The sequence below is a fragment of the Rhinolophus hipposideros genome (genome assembly GCF_964194185.1).
Source record: "Rhinolophus hipposideros genome assembly, chromosome: X".
Taxonomy (NCBI): Eukaryota; Metazoa; Chordata; class Mammalia; order Chiroptera; family Rhinolophidae; genus Rhinolophus; species Rhinolophus hipposideros.
Window position 1 is genome coordinate 112363779 of NC_138046.1, and position 22002 is coordinate 112385780.

General features: G+C 38.4%; 2 protein-coding genes across 3 annotated transcripts in view; both read right to left on the reverse strand.

Moving 5' to 3' along the window:
- Positions 1-18623, reverse strand: part of MBTPS2 (membrane bound transcription factor peptidase, site 2) — a 42987-nt gene extending 24364 nt beyond the window's left edge. For both annotated transcript variants that reach the window (XM_081042574.1, XM_081042575.1), the window contains exons 1-5: positions 18401-18623; positions 15279-15427; positions 13453-13675; positions 8399-8502; positions 6395-6522 (exon numbers count right to left, since the gene is read on the reverse strand). In XM_081042574.1, the coding sequence (XP_080898700.1) occupies positions 6395-6522; positions 8399-8502; positions 13453-13675; positions 15279-15427; positions 18401-18475 (679 nt within the window). In that variant the 5' untranslated portion in view covers positions 18476-18623. The remainder of the gene's footprint in view (positions 1-6394; positions 6523-8398; positions 8503-13452; positions 13676-15278; positions 15428-18400) is intronic.
- Positions 176-2461, reverse strand: YY2 (YY2 transcription factor). Its single transcript, XM_081042576.1, has one exon. It carries the CDS (start codon positions 1723-1725, stop codon positions 316-318), a length of 1410 nt encoding a protein of 469 aa, XP_080898702.1. The 5' UTR covers positions 1726-2461; the 3' UTR covers positions 176-315.
- Positions 18624-22002: the final 3379 nt, after the last annotated feature.

The following is a 22002-nucleotide window of genomic DNA, read 5'->3' on the forward strand; positions in this document are numbered from 1 at the left end:
AGTTTATATTATAAAGAACAGTCTTTTGATGTAAGGTTCATGAATTATCCTCCTGTTGGGATCAAAAAACACCATGTTTTACAGAACAAGATAAAGCTCCTTAACAATGTAATTTAATATATATATACATATTTTTCTACCTTTTAACTTTTTTTAACATTTTATTTTTACTACTCTAGCAAAACATGACCCTTTAGATATTTAGGAATCAAAAAAATTATTTTCTAGAAACAATATACAAGAAAGAGGCATATTTATTTCCAATTACACTCCTGGAAGAACCTTCCCTAGTTTGAGAAGGGTCTTCTCTCCTTTTCACTGGCTATTTTTATTCTTAGCATGTGTTAACATATGAGTTTTCAGGTTAGTTGATTGAGCAAACCTCCTATCACAACCACCAAAGGGGCACATGAAGGGCTTATCCCCGGTATGGATTCGCTCATGGGTACGCAAATTGAAATCCAGGGAAAAGCGTTTTCCGCAACCTACAAACGTGCACTGAAAGGGTTTCTCTCCACTATGGACCAGTTGATGCCGTTTTAGCTTTGAGGCCTCGACAAAAGCTTTGCCACATTCTGCGCATATATGGACTCTGGGACCATGGATATGCAGATGCTTTCTCATAGCACCGCTATCCCTGAACATCTTTGTGCAGCCCATATGAGGGCAAGCCACTGGTTTTGGAACATCATCATCTTTGGGTTTCTTTTGCTTAAATTTAGCAAACTCTGCCAGCTGCTTTGGATCTGAGAGGTCAACGCCAGGTATTCCTTCAGGAGGAAATTTCTTTCCTGTCAGGTACTCCGAATAATCAGGAGATGATGAGCTGTCCTCAACCTGTGCTTCTACCTCACGGTCATTATTATTGCTTGGTGACCACATGGTAACGGAAAACGCACCCTCCAGGGTTTTGATCTGCACCTGCTTCTGCACCCACTTAGTGCCGCTCGCCTCAGAACCGCCGCTTCTCGGCCCGGTCTCGCTCCTGGTGCAACTCTTCATACTGCTGGGCTTTCTTTTGCGGCGCTTCTTGCTGTGGCGGTAGGTTGATGACGGCGCGGAGGCTGATAGAGAAGCCAGGGTCTGCTGGAATTCGTCTTGGCTGTCCGCGACGCCTACCTGGCCCTCGCGGGTGTTAGCCTGCGGGTCGTCTGCCTCGTAGTAGCTCACCACTTCTTCCTCTGTCTGCACCATGATAGTTTCCTGGTCGTGGCCCCCTTCGGGTTTAACAACGAGTGGCTGCAGCAAGATCAGAGGCGAATGGTGGTGGCCACCGTGGACCCAGCTGCCGCTGATACTCTCGTACTGAATAGTGTCCAAGGCCATGGTCTCCACAGGGACCGTCTCCACAGGGACGGTGTCCACAGGGACAGTGTCCACAGGGACGGTGTCCACAGGGAAGGTCTCCATAAAGAAGGACTCCACAGGGAAGGCCTCCACAGGAACGGTCTCCACAGCGAAGGTCTCCCCAGGGACGGTCTCCCCAGCGACTGTCTCCACAGGGAAGGCCTCCACAGCCACTGTCTCCACAGGGAAGGCCTCCACGGGGAAGGACTCCACAGCCACTGTCTCCACAGGGAAGGCCTCCACAGGGACGGTCTCCACAGGGAAGTCCTCCACAGGGACGGTCCCCACAGGGAAGATCTCCACAGGGTGCACCTGCACAGTCTCTGTAGGCATTTCCGAGTTTTCTGTGGCGATGTAGACAGCGTCGTTTGAGGCCATGGCTGAGAGATCTGAAGAGGCTTTGGCTACTGGACAGCGAGTGGGTGACTAGAAAGTCCCGGAAAAAAAAGTCTGAGGCAGAAAAGCGTGAGTACCTGAGGATAACACGAACTTCGGAGAAAGGTGAGAGTCCCAGAGAAATGCGCGGGCGATTGTGGAAGATACGGAAGCCGTCGTGACGCCCGGGCAGCCTGGCGCATGCGCTTCTGGGCTTCTGCGCCTCAGGGAACCATGCGCATGCGCTTGCTGTTAACCAGCGAGCGCGCGCCACGCTCATCTCCACGCACTCATGCGCGTTCTAGCCCTCACATCTCTGCTCCACTTACCTGCTAAGATATTGCCTTTGGAAAATTAATTCGGTAAGCAGACTCTTTACTGTATTTTGCTGTATTTAATTTCTGTTGATTTTATTGTTACCCCCAGGTGTATAACAGTATCTGGGAAAAAAGACCTCCTAATATTTATGCTTTTCCCCCCTTATTTAATTGCACTGACCCACATTTACAGACCATTTAATAGTATCGCTGATAGTTGATAGTGGGATTTCTTGTCTTCTCCTTTAATAAGAATGCTTCTAAGTGGTATATCATTAGGACGTATCCAGCTATTTCTACCTTTAATAAGGATTTTTGGTTTTTCGCCGTTAATGGACGTTGAATTTTGTTAAGAACCTGTTTCAGTATCTGCTGAGGTGAGGCTTTTACCCCCCGCGCCCCAATAGTTAATAATGTTTACCACATTCAAATAGATTTCCTAATGTTGAACCATCCTTTATTTTATTATTTTTTTAAATATATATTTTTTTCTTTTTCCCCCCTTCTTCCGCCTCCCCCCACTCCAGTTCAGTCGTTTCTCAATCCAGCGGTGCAGGACACAGCTCCCTGGCCCATGCTGGTACCATAAGCCTTGCGCTCCCCCTGGCTGAGGCAGCTGGTCACGGCAGCCGCTCACAGAGCTCACAGCTTGCTGGCTGCCAACCGCTCACAATGACCTCTCAATGTTCTCCGTCTGCTCTGGCAGCACACAGCACCCCACGCCCACCTTGCCCACCTCCGGCTGCTCACCGCAACCCAGCTCCAGGGAGAGCCACCATTCACAATCTTAACTGTAGAGGGCGCAGGTAACTCACTGGCCTATGTGGAAACCCGATCAGCGACCTCGGCGCCAGGAGCACAGCGCTCCAACCATCTAAGCCACTGGGCCAGCCCCATCCTTTCTTTTAGATACACCACGTGTCTGTAGAGTTTTTTTTGTACTTTAAAAGATGTTATTTGTTATAATGACTTTTAAAAAATCTTAAGTTTCCTTCTCTATGTGATCTGGAAAGTTTATACTAAACTGGAACTTAAAAGAAAAATCTTTTCCTTCAAGATTTGAAAGAATTCCACCTATGCAACTTTCAGGGGCTTTAAAAAATATTATTAGTTTTAGGTGTACAGAACGACACAGTCATTAGACATTTATATAACTCACAAAGTGATAACCCCAATAAACCCAGATAACCCCATCTGGCACTATACATAATTATTAGATTATTGACTATGTTCCCTATGCTGTACTATACATCCTTGTGACTTTTAAAAAAATTATAGTTGACATTCAATATTATTTTATATTAGTTACAGGTGTATGGCATAGTGGTTAGATATTTATATAACTTATGGAGTGAGTCCCCAATAAATCTAGTATCCATCTGACACTATACATAGTTTTTACAATATTATTGACTATATTCCCCATACTGTATTTTACATCCCCATGACTTTTGTAACTACCAGTTTATACTTTTTAATCCCTTCACCTTTTTCACCCAGCCTCTAACCCCTTCCCATCTAGTAACCATCAGTTTGTTCTCTACATCTGAGTCTGTTTCTGTTTTATTTTGTTCTTTAAATTCCACAAGTGAGATCATATGGTATTTGTCTTTCTCAGTCTGACTTAGCTCACTTAGTATAATACACTTTAAGTCCATCCATGTTATCGCAAATGGTATGATTTCGTTCTTTTTTATGGTTGTGTAATATTCCATTGTATATACAGGAGGTGCCAAAAAATGTATCTTTTTCAAATTGTTTTGGATTTCTTCAGATAAATACCCAGGAGTGGAATTGCTGGGCCATAAGGTAGCTCTGTTTTTAATTTTTTGAGAAACCGCCAGTTTTCCATAGTGGCTGCACCAATTTGCAATCCCACCAACAGAGAACAAGGGTTCCCGTTTCTCTACATTCCCACCAACACTTGTTTGTTGATGTATTGATGATGGCCATTCTGACAGGTGTGAGGTGACAGATATATCATTGTGATTTTAATTTGTATTTCTCTGATGATTAGTAACTTTGAGCATTTTTTTTCATGTCTATTGGCCATCTATGTCCTCTGTGGAGAAATATCTATTCAGGTCCTCTGCCCATTTTTTTAATTCAATTGTTTGTTTTTTGGTACTGAGCTGTATGAGTTTTTTTTTTTTTTAATAGATTTTGGATATTAACCCCTGATCAGATGTATCATTGGCGAGTATCTTCTCCCATTCAGTAGGCTGTCTTTTAGTTTTGTTGATGGTTTCCTTTGCTGTGCAAAAACTTTTTAGTTGGCTGTAATCCCATTTTGTTTATTTTTTCTTTTGTTTCCCTTGCCTGTGGAGAAGTAGCAGTAAAAATATTACTAAGGATAATGTCTTAGAGTTTATTGCGTATGTTTTCTTCTAGGAGTTTTATGGTTTCAGGTCTTACATTTAAGTCTTTAATCCATTTTGACTTTATTCTTGTATATGGAGTAAGGTAGTCCAGTTTCATTTTTTTGCATGTATCCGTCCTATTTCCCAACATCATTTATTGAATTGAATGTCTTTACCTCATTGTATATTCTTGCTTTCTTTGTCATAGATTAAGTGACCATATAGGCATGCATTTATTTCTGGGCTCTCTATTCTGTTCCACTGACCTGCATGTCTGTTTTTATGCCAGTATCATGCTGTTTTGATTACTATGGCCTTTAGTATAGTTTGATGTCAGATAGCGTGATACCTCCAGCTTTGTTCTTCATTCTCAAGATTGCTGTGGCTATTCGGGTTCAGGGACAGTCTTCTTCAACTTTCTTAATTTATCCTATTATAACTAGTCCATTGTATGGGTGTGTGTGTGTGTGTGTATATATATATATATATATATATGCATACATACATATATATATATAAATAAATAAAGTTTTTTCTATTGCCTCTGGGGTTTATTTAGGCTATTTTTTAAATAATCATCCAGGTTTTTGAAAACTTTGCAGAGATGAACAAAGAACACTTTTGTAATTGTTTTAATTTTCTCTTTATCAGTTGTCATTCCCCAATCTGACTGCTAATTCTGTCTATAGAAGCTTTCTTCCATTCTTTTTCTTCAAAGAACTCTTGGATTTAAAAGTTGTATTTTTCTTTTCTCTAATTATCTTCTGCCTATATCCTTACTAATTACATAATTTCGTAACTATTTTATACTTTTTTCCCTCACTTCTTCAGTTGAATGCTTAACTGATTTACTTTCATTCCCCTTTCTTCCACCTCTCTCCCTCACTCCGGTTCAAGTCATTGTTTCTAAGTCTAGTTGTATAGGACACAGCTCCCTGGCCCATGCTGGTACCATAAGCCTTGCGCTCCCCCTGGCTGAGGCAGCTGGTCACCGCAGCCGCTCACAGAGCTCATGATTTGCAGGCTGCGAACACTCACAATGGCCTCCGGCTGCTCATGGCAGCACACAGCAGCCTTGCACTCCTCCCCTGCCCTGCTCTGAGGCAGTCGGTCGCCAGTCATCGGTCAGCCACTCACAGCAGCCCGCGGCAGCACACAGCAGCCCACGCTGGCCACTGGCCACTCATGGCAGCACACGCCAACCTCCACTGCTCAGGATCCAGGGAGAGCTGTTGTTCACAATCTTAGCAGTAGAGAGCGCAGCTCACTGGCCCATGTGGGATTCGAACTGGCGACCTCAGGGTTAGGAGCACAGCACTCCAACCACCTGAGCCACCCGGTTGGCCCTCATTTCTTATTTCATAACTGCCTAAGGCAGTGCATTTTCCTTGTAGAAAAACTACATTTCATTATCATTTTTAAATATACTGCAATTATGGTTTTGAATGAAATTGGACAATTTTTATGTTTCATGGGCACTTGAAAAGAAATTGTAGTATAGAGTTTAGCATATTTATTGAATTTTGTCTTATTAAGAGCTTTGATGATTGACTTTTTCATACCTATATGTCATGTGTTAAGAGATATGAGACTCATTTATTACATCTGGTTTTTTCCTTGTGCTTTTTCCATTTTTGTTTTGATGGTTTGTTACCTGATACAGTAAGAGTCATGATTACATTTTCATTGTGGATTATATTCCATATGATCATTAAGTGGCCCCCTATGTCTCATTTAATGCTTTAGTCATATTTTCTGTTCACATTTGCATGGTATATTCTGCTCCTTTTACTTTCAATCTTTTAAAAATAACTTATGCTGGTTTTAGTTCTTTTTAATGAAGAAAATGGAAATGTAAACTATTTTGCTCTACTACTTTGACTGAGAATCTTATAAACTGAATTTATTAATCAAAAGAGATGTTTTCATTTGTTATGTGAGTACTTTCTAACCACTAACAACACATAGATGAATAAATAAATTTAAGTCTGTTACCTGCACAAAATATCCTTAGTTGCTGGACTGGTGATATAAGTTGCAAATGAGTGGTGAACAGATCAACAAATGCTCCAGGATAAATAATGAAGAGAAAAATCCCAAAGCCATTAAATCGAACTTGTTCCCTAAGAAATCACATAAAAAAAAAAGGAATTTACTACTAGTATTGCATTTGTCAAATTAATAATATATGTAACCTTAAAACATCCTACTGTACTTCAAATTCTTGCTTAAAAAAACAAGTCTCTCTGGATAGTCAAAGTTATACCTAAGAAAGGAAAAAACTATATTAAAATTGTAAAACTCAATATATACCAATAACAAAAGATGAATACAAGTTGTGTGTATATATTTTTTTGACACCCCTACTATTTCTGTGAGAAATTAAATGAAAAACATTTTTATGATTTACTCTGAATTATTTTCAGAGGACACAGTAGAAAATATAATTCAAATACATTATCTAAATATAGGTGTCTTAGCTATTAAAAATGAAGGTTTATCTAAGTGTACTCCTATTGAGTTAATGTTCAAGTACATTTTAAAATGCATAATGCTCAGACTGTCCTTAGGAGAACTATTTTTTATCAAGTAATTCTCTAAAAATGGAATTACATTTAATAGCTTCATAAGACCACACAGCTACCCCAAAAAAAGCATCACCTGAATATATTGTGCTGTTACTTAGTACTAAATACAGTGGTACCTCGGTTGACGAACATTTCAGTTTATGAACACCGTAAATTTTATGGATCTATGGTATCAATAGATAATAAAATTCTTGTTAAATTTGCAGTTTTGGGGGTTGATTTTAAAGGTCTAGAACGGATTAATCCATTTTGCATTACTTTCTATGGGAAATCATGCCTCGGTTTTCGAACTTTTCAGAACTCGAATGGTCTTCCAGAACAGATTATGTTCAAAAACTGAGGTACCACTGTACAGAAAAATTACTGTAAAATTCACCTTTTCTTGGCAGTTGGGATTTTATCAAAAAAATTACCTACATTATTTCACATACTGTGAATTATTAAACTGTTAATAGCAATGCTGTTCTATGTATTATAAAACCCTAAAGGCTGCAATGCTAAAAACGTGGAAACAAAGGTGAAAGAGATTAAAAAAAAAAATAGCCACCCATTTCAACCAATATATGGCACACCTGTGTAACAGTGTATGCTCTGTCAAAATGAGGGTTTATTGCCAGTCAATAGACTCTTACTCACATGCAACTAGAAAGTAAGAAATAATAAAAACTTCTCATCTAAAACCTTTTATCCGGTCCATACACCCAAAGGATAAAACACATTCCCATCAGTATATGTGTTCCTTATGACAATAATTATCAGTGGGAGTAAAGAGGAGTGTGACTTCTACTCACCCCCACAATGATTTTATAAGTTTAGTAGTCTTTAAAATGCTCAGATATAATTATGATGATACATTTGGGCAGTCACAACAAGAGGCCATGATAATTGAAGCAGGCCCCAGGTCTCATCCTCCCTTATCTTCCACTTGGGTGTCTAGATAGACTATGATATTTGTTAACATACCCAGAGCTTTTGGTGATATTGCTCTGGCTAGCAGAGGCCATGAGTAGAGCAGGAAAGTATTTCAGCTGATAAGCCAAAGAAAGTACTAAGAAGGCAGGTGGGTGGGCTTTGAGTGCAAAGGTTATCATTCTGACCCAGTGATGAATAGAAATATTAGGTAGGTTTCAGGATTGGATGAAAATCTTGAAGTACCATGAGGATATATAACCATGCTGGCAAAGGATAGAAAGACCCAGATTATAGATACGTGTATGGTTAATTGAACATATTCATCAATATATAAATCTCCTCTGCAAAAGAAAGGTATCGCAAAATAATAATGATGGATATGCATTGGGTAATAACCACAGAAAGAAAAAATAGCAAATGTAGCAGATTTTAGTAATAAACCCTTGTAAATGAAAAGCTTTTTTGCATGTAGTACAAAGGAAAAGGTAAGTATTATTACCTAATAGCTGCTATCCCATGTCCAATTTCGTGTACAACACCACTAATGAGCACTGCAGCGAAGAAATAGGTCAGTTGGTTGACAGGTAAATTTATACCAGGAACCTGTTCATAGACACAATGATAAATACACACTTGGGCACCAAGAGAGACGATGTTCACTCTATATTAAAGCTTAAACTTCCAACCTGAAGGTTCTATAAACTAAAACATGAATATCAACAGTTCACTTCTTCATTGTAAAGACACTAGCCAGGTTTTTGAACTAAGCACACCAATCTAAAAAAGAACAAGAAACACCAGGTTAAAAAGTTGAAATTTTACCTTCCTGAAGTGCACTGTGGGAAAGAACTAGAGAGCCTGGCAAAATGCCAGGGAATGAGACGTGACACTGAAAAAGTAAGCAGCTGATCCATTCTCAAGGACTGGAAGCCTGATTTGGGAATTATCATTATAATTCCTAGCCCTTCCTCTGTATTGTTATTCCAAGGTTCATTTGAGTAATACAGGATATCCCCACCTCCCATCAATGAATTTCATTTCAGTATTTTCAAGTTATATGACAGTTGATAATTAAAGGTAGTGTAATAAAGCACCCTATTTGTGTGGGAGTACCATGCCTCCATTTCTTTGATTCCATCAGTCTGTCTAGGACATTGGTAGTATCAAAGTGATACATCAATATTATATTAAAATTGAAATTTAATGCAGAAAGTGAAGCATTTGGAACACACAGACATGGTAAGGACCTATGAAGGATCAGGAGTCGTCTTGCAGTCACATGCTCCTAAGATGTTGTGCATATATGTATCACAGCATTCACAAGGGAAGTTTGCTAGTGTAAGAGCTGCATGGGTAATTTTTTTTTTTTTTTTAGATACCCAAGATTCTGCTCGTAAGATCAATAATTGTTCCCAAGTTATGGCATCTGTTAAGGAAACATTCTATAAATTAGGCTAAGTGGGGCACACCAGGCATCATTAATACTATTTACATACTGAGCATCTATTTCTTACAGTCCAATGGTTGGGACCCTAACGGTATCTTTCTAGAGGAAATTCCTTTTTTCTTTTATTAATTTAACTATAAAATATGTTTAAAGCAGGAAAACTTGAAAACTCAAAGAAACATAGAAGCCTATAATCCTCCCAAAACACACAAAAAAACATTCTCAATGTTATAATGCATATCCTTCTAGTCTTTTCATGCACACAATTTTTAAAAATTATACTTTTACTATAAATGTGGTTTTGAAATCTCAATAGTATCACAAATATTTTTCCATGAATATTTTCTGGTTCAACATGATTTTTAATAGTTGCATTGTATTGTATGGAATGGATCGTTGGGCATTCAGTTGTTTTAAAAGTTTCTGCTCTTATAAATTCTATAATAAACATATTTGGACACATGTACCCAAATATTTTGGGGAGATAAATTCTTAGACAAGCATAGTTAGTTCAGGCTCCAGAGAAGTATCACTTGGGTTTGATGCTCTGGCTCCCTCCCTAACTAGGAAGTTTGGACTATTCCAACACTTCAACTTCCTCATCATTAAAATAGAAATAATCACATTTACATAAAAGGGTAATTTTGAGGATTACATGAGATAATCTGTGCCCAATGTTTAATATTATGCCTCACAGAGAGGGTAACAAATGCTATTATTACACACAATTTAAAGGACTTTGATATATATCAAACTGCTCTCTAAAAGCAGACCCTTCCATATTCATAGTTTCTGCCATTAGTTTTATGCTTATGTCTTCCTCATTCTGTGTTCATATAAAAAGAAACCTGTTTTTTTCTTTCAAGGTCTTTCATGATTTTATGCTTTAATTTTAATTCGACTGGAATTTTTGTGCACAACAGAAAAATTTCACTTTCAAGCCTCCTTTACTCCTTTAGTTCTGCGTTTCCCTGAAAATAAGACCTAGCTGGACCATCAGCTCTACGACGTGTTTTGGAGCAAAAATTGCCATGTTTCCCCGAAAATAAGACCTAGCCGGACAATCAGCTCTAATGCGTCTTTTGGAGTAAAAATTAATATGAGACCCGGTATTATATTATATAAGCCCCAGTCTTACATTATAGAAAATAAGACCGGGTATTATATTATATTAGACCCAGTCTTATAGTAAAATAAGACCGGGTCTTATATTAATTTTTGCTCCAAAAGACACATTAGAGCTGACTGTTTGGCTAGGTCTTATTTTCGGGGAAACACAGTAACAGAAAAAGAGATTCAAACCATACTGCTTGGATTGCTTTCTAAATTCATTAGTAATTCCAAGTGTCTTTCACTAGTTTTCATAATCATCACTTTTCATGTATATATAATATTTCATTGAATGACAACCCAATATTTAACCATTTCTCAGTTACATAGTGTGGTTGTTTCCAATTCTTCATAGTAATAGTGTTAGGAAAAAGAGCTTGATGAATACCTGTTTTTTTCTGTATTTGGGACATTTTTATGATGCTCATTATATAAAGCTCTCTTTATCCAGACCCTACTAAGTAATTCTTTTAAAAAACATCAGTGTATCTTCTACATACCTGCTTCATTCCCATGTTGTCAGGAGTCTTTCTGTTCAGATCAGAACCCCTCTTTTTTCTGACCCCTCTCTAAATTTATGTACTTAACCTTAATTCTCGTACTCGTACATTCCCTCTATATCACAAAGTATACTGGTTACTTTACCTTTATGTCAAATAAATCAGTAGGCTTGATCAAATAGGACATTGGTTCTCTCTCTTTATTATTTTATGGATGTAATAATGAGATAAGGTAAGGATTTGAGTGTGTAACTATATCAACAGATGGTAGGTCTTATTTGCTGGCAATAGTACACAAATGCCCGTCTGTCTAGGCCGTGATCACACAAGGTATTAGGTGAACCAGAATACTGACCTCTCAACAACAGTGTGCCAGGTTTTTGGGAATTAATACTAAATGAGACTACAGGGAATTATAGAGTTAACAGAAAGTATGTTCTCTAAGGCATAAATATGTTCTCATGTCAGGAGACGTAACATTCTTAAATGTATACATAAATATGCACAGTGGACTACAGAGGACAACTGACTTAATGATTCCAGAGCATGACTCTCCTAGCAGAGTCAATATTTTTGTGAGCTCTATGAATAAACTGAGAAGCAAAAAGAAGAAATAATTCCTTCTCTGAACATCTTGCCAGTCTAATCCTATCAAGCAGACAGGACAATGATCATATTTCCTCCAAACCTGCTTCTTCCTCTACTATCCTCTTTCTTGGCAAACAATAACCAATTATGTATCCCAAGAGTTATCCTAAACTCTTCCTTTTCCCTCCAGCCTCACATTCAATTAATCGCAAAGGCCTGAAAACTCTACTCCAAAAGATCCCTTGAATCTACCCCCTTCATTCTAATTACCACTAATTTAGTTTAAGTCTTTATCACTTCTAATGTGAATTATTCCAACTGCCCTCTACTTTGGTTCATTTTGCACATACCTGTTATCTACAGTTAAAATCAGAACTTGTTATAATAGCCCTTCATAACCCAAACTCTGCATATATCTCCCATCTTATCTCCTGCACCATATAACTACCTAGACACAGGTCAAAGTTATTTTATAGTCCTTTGAAGAATTACCGGTCTTTCTTAAGGGAGTAGAGCATAATGGCTATGAGGTCAGTGGTGGATGAGTGGTGGATCCACCATTTACTAGCTGTGGCCACAGGCAAGTGACTTAAAATCTCTGTGCCTTGGTTTTCTCCTGTGAATCTTACTTCCAGATTGTTGCAAGAATAAAAGAAAATGGGCACCAAAACCTCACATGGGAAGCAGTGCATATTAACTAGGTTTTATTTCTATTATTATGCCCTCCACCTTTCCATGTTATATGGGCCCCTCTGGTACTAGGACACTCAGCTGCCACCTTCCTTTCCCAGGCTATGTGGACTCTGCCCACCCTTCCACTGAAGCTCTTCTCTACTCTCTCCCCAGTGCCAGGTACATCTCAGCACACCTTCTCTCTATCCTGACAGCACCTTATACTTTATCTAACCATAGCACAATTATAGCAGCTCTCCCTCTAGACTAAAAGCTCCATTACTGCTAGGATTGGATTTTGTTCCCCATATAAGCAGGACTCAATAACAAATGGCCAATCGCCAGAATATACTCAGTAAATGTTTGCTAAAAAAATAAATCATCTCTTCTGAGGCATCACCTGGAGAATCCTTTTAACCTCTAAGAAAGAGCTAGTTACTATTCTCTACAAATGACTTCTAAATCTTCCCATAGTGACCCAGCCTAGTAGAGGGCACAAAATGTTGAGTTAAAAAACAAACAAACAAAAAACTGTCACTAACTCGTAAATAGTCTATTCCATTAATAAGAATGAGATTAAAAACATAACATCCCTGACTCCTGGAAATGGTATCTATAAATGTAAAAATTTTGAAATAAAAGCCAATGATAAAGCACCTTTCCAAACTCTGGAGACATGAATTGATAAGGTAAAGGTCTACTCATGTGCTTTAAAGCGAGAATTATTATAAATAGCTCACATTCAAAGGAGTACAACTCAGCACATTATTCTTCACATCAAAAAAAATCAGTGACCATTCAAAAAGGTCTTATACTTTTAATTAAAAGGATATTATTGGTTAGAGTATGAAAGCCACGAAGAGGAAATGGGAACACTTTGCATAGGATAAAAATGCAATTCATTTATATATTATAAAGATCCTAAATCAGCATACTTATTCTTTGATAGTAACAATCATTTAACAACTCAAGACAACACGTATTAAATGAAATACTTGTGTAATTGGTGACAGTCTTAATGATGGTCTCTTCGTTTTACTACTATTATTACTACTACATACTGCAATTATTCCTTGCTATATTCTTACTAATGTTTTTATTTAAGCAGATAATTTGAGAAATTGTGAGAATTTTCATTTATTTTTATATTTATGTTATGGATAGGAGTTATGCTATCCAGAAGAAATATCTTGTGTCTATGTTTCAACAAAGTTAAAGAAAAAAGAAGGCACTTACCACAACTTGTAGCACCTGTTCGTTGTGAAGTGAGGAGGAGGAGGAGGAAGAGGAGGAGGAAGACGATGAAGAGGAAGAAGAGGATGAAGAAGAGGAAGAGGAGGAAGAATAAGAAGCAGAAGAATCAGCCATCATTTGTGCTAAAGTCTGCATCAGCGTTTTCCCCAGTAGAAAAAACGAGCTAAACATGGCAATTACGCCAAACACCATTCCAAAATTGAACCTGTTAAGAGGAAAAAAATACATAAACGTACAATTCCTCCCAATTCAGGGACTGAAAACTTCATTGACCAGCCACATTTCATAGCTTCAAAATAAATGTCTAAAAATTCCCACACCTGTCTCTTTTTCCTACTGAACTTTAGATCTGTGACTGAAGCACAGACATTAGTATCTTTAGAGTTCTAATAACTTAAGTTCTCTCATAATTTAAGAGGCTGAATATTCTTCCCAATAAAAAGTTTGTTTCCTTGCATATCTTTTGCTCATTTGCATAGCATCGTTTTGATCTTGTTCTCATAGTTATTAAAATTCTTTTGACGTTACAGACATCCATGGTTTTTCCTCTACCAATTCTATTATCTGTATCTTATTTTAGCAATGTTTTGTGATGAGCTTAAATATTAACATGGCAGCATTTAATGAGCTTCTTTCTTTTACTGCTTTTGTAATTAGCAGTTACCCGTCTATAGTTGGGATAATCTATTACACTTTGTAACTGTTTGATAAGTTGTGTTTTTCAAGGAACTTATTCATCTAAATTGTCAAATTTATAGGCACAGAATTGTTCATAATTTCATTTTTTTAATGTTTATAAAATCTATATTAATGTTCCCTTTTTCAATTCCGATTTTTAGTTACTTGTGGTTTCTTTTTTCTTAATCAGTCATGGTACAAGTTTATCAATTTTATTAATCTTTTCAAAGAACCAAATTTTGACTTTGCTGATTTGTTCTACTGTGTATGTTCTACTTCACTGATTTCTGTTCTTTATTATTTCCTACTTCCTCTTTTGTTTGCTTTGATTTGCTGTTGCATTTTCTGCATTTTGATAATCTGAGTATTTTCATTTAGCTCTACTCCATTTGGAGCTCAATTTTTAACAAGAAGGAATTTAGACAAAGCCCACCCTGCCTGCCCCCCACTGCCATACTAGAAATTCTCTCAACTAATTTGTCAGTCTCTAGGGTGTCCCAGAGATCATTTTAAACCCCCTAATCATAAATACCATAAACTTTTGATTTTTTTTTTAATGTTTTAAACTAAAGGAATGGCAAGGGGGCTCCAGGACCCCAATACTGCAGTCTGCTTGGCCAGTTTCCCACTTGGTTTGTGCATAAGCCTTACTAGTTGTTAAATAAATATCCTTCCGGAACCTAGAGGAGTATCACAAAAGAAGCACAGGGGAAAGCCTGTAGATTTTGGGGTGTCCCATGACTCCCAGGACCCTTGTTTCTATGTGTGATGATAGGGGAGAGAATTCTCCAGGGTTATTTTCCTGATGGAAAATGTTCCATATGTTTTTTGATTTTGTATTAGTGTCTAAGGTACACAGCAAAGTGTACAAGTCTGAAGTGTATAGCTCACTGAATTTTTACACACGTGCATCCATGTATCCACCACCCAGATCAAGATACAGAACTTTGATTTTTAATGTATGAGAAAGCACAATGAGGCAATCCCTTAAGTTTATATAAAACCATCAAGTTTTTATACTATCAAAATTTTAAAACTCAGATTGGTAAATGATGGAACCAGTTCTTTTAATAAGCATTTCTCATGATCACAATGACTAATTTAAATTCAAAAGAGAAAATGAAGCATACCACTGGTAAAGCATCCTCGCTTTCCGCCGTCCCCAACTGTAAAAGGCACGATTGAAAACAGCAGTTTGCCATCTTATGTGAAAAGGGGAGATGCTTAATCCGTTGTTTTCCAGCCAGTCTTCATAAGAATGCTTAAAATAAACAGATGACTAAGAGAGAAAGAAAAGGTCCACATCACTCGATTTTGAAAAACAATTTATAATGTTTAAGAAAATCAAAAAGTGTTTTCTATAGGACAGCAAGATACTGACATAACAAATGCTTATAATTTTGAAGCTTTATGTTTATTCTTCAGGATATTAAAGAAAAGGTCTCAGACTAACTGGTCTGCTGAGATTAGGGCCCAGCATCCCTATGGCCCATGGGCCAAATCCAGCCTGCAACCTGTTTTTGTACTGCCTCTCAGCTAAGGATGGTTTTCACATTTTTTAGGGATTATAAAAAGACAACAAAAACAAGAATATGCGACACAGACTCTGTGTGGCCCACGAAACCTAAAATATTGTCTGCCCCTTTACAGCTGCCCTTTGCTTAGAACACTGTTGCCCAATAGAAATACAATGTGAGTCACACATGCCAGTCACATACGTAATTTTTAAATTTCTAGTAGCCAAATTTTAAAAAGTAAATGAAAAGAGATTAATTTAAATATATTTTTAACTCAAAATATCCAAGATATTATCATTTCAACATGAAATCAATATAAAATATCACTGAAATAATTTACAATTCTATTCATTCATTTGTGTACTAAGTCTTTGAAATCCGGTGTCAACTTGACACTTACAGCACATCTCAATTTGGACTAGCTCATTTCAAATGCTCAGTGACCATGTGTAGCTCAATGGCTACTGTACTGGACAGTACAAGCCTAGAAGCCTTGTTACCATAGAAAGTGTCCTTGTGTTATAATTTAAAAATACCCCCAATTAATCCAACAGAGGGTATAAGTTGGTTGGAATCAGTGCTTTCTATCCTTTTCTGAGCAACAACCCTAAGAAATTAGGCTGACTTTGATCATGTAAAAATATAAAACTTATCTAAAACCATCTTGGTCTCAGTAACTTCTCTTACATTCTTCAGGGTTGGAGGGATAACCGTTTATACACAGCCTAACGAGTTTTATCTTTAGGGAAGTTTGAAGTCCTTGAGTAAGGATTTTGGATAACATAAAGCTGTTTTATATACACTGACATTGACCCTGATTACCTCGGTTACTGTAAGTACAGTAAGTATTTTGTCATATCAATGTCCATCCATTTGAGAAATTCATCTGTTTCTAGAAGGATATTTCAGCCTATCAAAGTCATAAAAAATGACCTGAGTCTGAACACAGGTATCCGTTTGCCTTTGGATATCTAATGTTCTCTGCTCTCAATCTTTAGGTGGAGTTTTTCAAACCTGCGTATTTTCCAGGACTTGGAAAAGGAGAGTGACACATCCCTTCAGCAGTCTACTGAGGAAATCCTAGAAGAACCAAGGGTGGAAACAGCAGACCATGTTGGAAACAGAAAATTGAAGGTACAGGCTCCGAAAACTCTAAGGTCTCTCCATTCCCCAAGCAGATACTCTGAATGAGTTAGATCTTTTTGCCCAAGGAATAGTAAGTACTCTTAGGGAGTCAGGGGCTGTTACTGAAATTAAAGTGCCATCCTGGTCACCTCACACATTTGACCAGAGGCTGTGGAGGTTTGAAAATTTCTTTTTATTTAGGATTTTTGTCACGTATGCAACATGAAGAAATCATGTGCCTTTGTTTCTAAACAACAAAATCACTGTTTAAAGAAAGAAGCAGTGGTCTGTACTGCTTATGACATGCTAAGCACTATGCCAAGTACCTACAGAAGATGCAGAATCTTGATTCTATAGGTCAGGGATGAGGACGGAGATTCTAATTCTACATTTATGACAAACTCCCAGATGATGCAAGTGCTGCTGGTCCTTGAACCTCAGGTTGAGTAGCAAGGCTTTATTTGTATGAACTAATGTAATCCTCTCTACAATATCAGGAAATCCTTACTATTGTTACCCCTATTTTAAAGAGGAAGAAACTGAGGCACAAGAGAGTAATTTGCCCAAGGTCACAAGGGCTAGAAGTGTCAGAGCCCAGCCCTTGCTCTAAGGACTCCATTGTAGAAGCACCTCACTTTGCAAGTTAAACTGCAACAAAGAAGCACAAGTATCATTTCATTTTACTGTTAAACCTAAAGCACACAATACTAAAGTACAGTATCCTATTTAAAACGGTACTCAGAACATGGTTTTACTATTCATAATGGGAAGTTTTATTAAACATTTGAAAATTTATAAGATTTTGTTCCACACATAGTTCATCCCCACCCTCCAATATTCAATTCCAAAAGGTTGCTTGAACCATGCGGTCACAAATGTTCGTAATTTTTGCTACCCTTCCCAAATAACTGGAGAATGGACCGTGCACCCAGAGCGTCTGTGGGGGGGGGGCAGTTAATGTTAAGGGGGTACAGGGTGCAAATTAACATTTGAATAAGCAGAAACTAGTTATCCACATCCCTGCTACTGAGTATGCTACTTTGAAGGATGGTCTGTAGATTACCAAACAGCATTGGTAGCACTTGGAAACTGGCTACAAACGCACAATCTTAGCCTCTGCCGCAGACCTGCTGAATCAGAATGTGCATTTTAACCAGAACCCCCGATGACCATATGCACTTTAAAGTTTGAGACCACTGATCGAAATCACAACTTGATTTAGATTTACTCCAACGCCAGCAGTCTCTACGAGGTCGTGGAGTTAAAGGCAATGAGGGGAAACAATGCCTTTCCTGAGCGAACAATTTATTTTCCTCCCTGGGACACTGCCGTGAGGTATGGCAGGATCCCGGTCCTCCGGAGACTATTACCGGAGCTTCCCCGGCAGGAGACGAAGGCTGCGGGGCCCGCACCGCCCGGCAATGAGACTGCGGCTGCTGCGCCGGCCGCCACACCCCTCCCGCGGCCCTCCATGCTTTAAGACCGAACGTGGGCAACGGCCGCGCGGCTTCCAGCCTGGGAGGCGCGCGGCAGGGGAGCAAGAAGGGCTTCGGGCCCTGCGCTCCCGCCCTGGGTACCGCGGGCTTGAGCCATCAACCCGAAGCTCTCACCTTCAGCACCAAGTCGGTTAGGTAGACGGCAGTCCAGCCACCCACCACCACCACCACCAGCGACACCGGAATCATGGCGGTGGCAGAAGCAGCGGAGGGAAGGCGAGCCCCCGGCGTCCTCCTCCCTGCGAGCCGCAACCAGCCGACCGCGCGGCGCTTACAACCACAGCATCCGCGCAGGAACCAATCTGCTACCGGCTCACTTCTCGCGATGGCGCTGTTTTCCCCCGGACTTTTCCGGTGGGGTCACATGGACTGACGGACTTGTGCGCACCGGAAAAGGCCGCGGGGGCTTATTTTTGTGAGGCACTCGCGCGCCGCGATCCCGGCATCCGCTTGGCTGCCGCTGCTTGCGCTCTAGTGATCTCTTAGGCTTTGGCTCTCCCTGCAGTTTGCTCTCCATTCTCTCCAGTTCTGGTCTGGTGTTCGCTGTTGCTTTTGATCTAATGAGGGTTTGGGGTCATCTGAAGTAGTAATAATCGTCTCCGCCTCCCACACCTTGTCATAGGTATCCAGATTTAAGTTAGTTATGTTTATTCTTTTTATTTAAGTGTAATTTACACATAGCGAAAGCATAATACAGATCTCAACTGTCCATTTCGATGAGCCTTAATAACTATACCTGTGTACACTAATCAAAATAAAGAACATTTCTATCTCAGGAATTTCTTTTCCAGTCAACCTCCCTCCCCCTTCTAATTTATTTAAACTTTATGTGAATAGAATCATACAATAAGTACTCTTTTGTGTGTGGTTTATTTTGCTCAACATAATATTTTAGAGCTGTAGGGGAGCAGAATTTGCCACCTCAAAATATTTGCCACCCTTTTTGGCATAATGATTATTTTAAACTGGTTATTTAAAACAAAACAAAACAAAACAAAAAGACATAAGAGAAGCTCTGAAAACCGAGTAGAAGTTACCCTTTCCTAAGAGACATTTACATTTATAAAGGGAATCTCCATTTGTAAAGATGTCTCCCTCTCTCTACCAGGAAGAGCAGGATGAATAAATCTCTAGAAAGTGTTTTTATCAATGCAGAAGGCAGGGACTTAACTCTGCATAACAACCTGACCCTTGTTTACTGTGCTTTGCCTGGGGACCACCCATTGCTGGCCTCCTCCCCATCCCCCAAATCTTTTGTCTTTAGCTGAAGATGGTATTTAAGGTGATGGCTTCTGCCATTTCAGAGTTATTCAGTTTTCTTGGGTCTCTCCCATGTATACAGGAGGTATACATGTTATTAAACTTTTGCTTGCTTTGCTCCTGTTATTCTGTCTCATGTCAATTTAATTTTTATACCAGCCAGAAAAACCTAGAAGAGGAGAAATTTTTCCACCCTGACATAGCTTTATCCATGTTGTTGATTAAATTAGGTTCTTTTCCTCAACCTCTTTCATTACAAAATTTGAGATTGGTTCTATGGTAAAAACAAAACAAAACAAAAAAAATGGAGCTCTGAACATACACATATTTTTATGTTGACACATACCTGATTATATATTGACTTGGAGCAGTGGATCTCAACCTTGGCTGTACATTAGGAGCACTTAGGGGGCTATAAAAATTTGTATTAAAGTGCTATAGCCTAGATTAATTAAGTCAATCCCCTCTTGGGACCCACGTATTAGTATTTTTTTAAGCTCCTTAGATCATTCCACTGTGCAGCCAAGATTGAGAACCACTGAATTAGACAATCTCTAACGAAAGGAAAACTAATATTTGTTTTTCGGCATTCTCTTCTCTTAATGTTCAAGTCCTTAAAAGTTACTTGTGTTAACTTTTCTGGAAAAGCATCATTAGCAATAAAAATACTAATACCCAAATATCGAGAACATAATACTATCTTAAGAACAAGTATCCTGAATAAAAATGCACTCTCAACCCCCTCTAAAGTAAAACTAAAGTGTAATAATAGAAATCTATATTACTAATATTGCTACTAGTTTGCCTCACTCTCCACACTTTTCCTAAAGTTTTAATAATTTAGTACTATATCTCCTCTCTAGGTTCAAGAAACCTTATGCCTTATCTTGTCTATATGTGTGTATGTGTTACTACAAAATGAGTCAATTTATTTGGGACACAGCTGGGTGTAAATTATAAAAGATCATCAAGTACCCAGTGACTCCACTGTTTTCAATGTACAGTTGTCCCAAAAGTCTTAATACACTTTTAGGTTTTGATAATTTCAGAAGTATAAATGCTACACACTTGCAAAAAGGATCACTTGAATGTTTACTAAAATTTCTTTTATACTTACTCATTTTGTGAATTTTGAACAATTTTTAAAATTAGTTTTAGGTGTACAAAGCAATGTAATAGTTAGACATTTATACCCCTCACAAAGTGATAACCTCCCTCCCCCAGTTTGAATTTTGAATTTTAAATTTCAAATTTTTTAGTCCCCCTAATTGAGGATGGCAAATACTGACTGAAACAAAATACTGAAATACGTTTACTGTTCAAAAATTCCCAAGAGCAAATAAGCACGAAAGAAATTTAAATAACTTTACTTTCAAATGATGTTTTGTGTAAGTTTGTAGAATTTGTAATGTTAAGGTCTAGAATCGACCACCCCTCAATTGGACAGAGGACACACGCGATAATGCAAGTCACACAGCGAGGTTTATTTCCAGCTAGCTGGGGTCCAAGTATCTGCCCGACGCAGCGGGTTTCAACAAGGACCCCGAGCACTCAAAGCCAAGGGTTTATATAGCATCTTTAAAGCGTCCAGTAATTCTCCATAGCTTCAAAGAGTATACATATCATGGGCTTGTTCCACATTCTGGGGATTTGACAAGATAAGCTGGCTTGGACCCCACCCAGTCGGCAGTTAACAAGATAAGCTCTTTTCAAACAGGACATCTGGTCCACACCCTGTTAAGGTCATCCAGAAAATGGCTTCCTTTCTTATACTAACCTACTCTTACAGTACTTCTGAAGTTATTAAAGCCTAAGAGCACACTAAGACTATTGGTACACTATTGTATTTGAACTGACCTTGGCTCTTATATACTTCTTGTAATTTTTAATACCGTTCTTCCCTGAGAGGAGAAAATATTAACTTAAGAATTGAATTTCATTCTCTTTTGTTAGCCTGTGGGCTTGTCTGGACCGTCTAGAGAGTCCACTCTAGCTGGACAAGTATCAGCTACTGTGTAGCTATCTGATTATATAAAATATGTAGGAAATGAGTTGTGTTTTTCTATTCCCAACCTAAAATTTAACTTACTTAACTGACTTGGTCTTCTCATTAGGGACCAGCAGTTAAAACAAAACACTGAATTGAATCCTGCTGGTTTCTGGAATTCATCAGTAGCGGAAGCCAGCTGGTGGCAGCAGGAGAGATAAGATAGGGGATCAAAATGGCAGCAAAAAAATGCCTGAGTTTTAGAAAATCAAGGTATTCTTCCTTAGAAAAAAATTGTGACGATTTACAAATCGTTTCAGGTTTCTGTCAAGTAACTATTTTAAATGCAGGGCACAGAGCCAAGATTTTAGTCATATAATTTTATTTAGTATAGTTTTTTTTTTTAGAGTGGCACCAAATATACATTTTGGCTAAATGCAAAATAGCTACATGTTAAAAATCAATATTT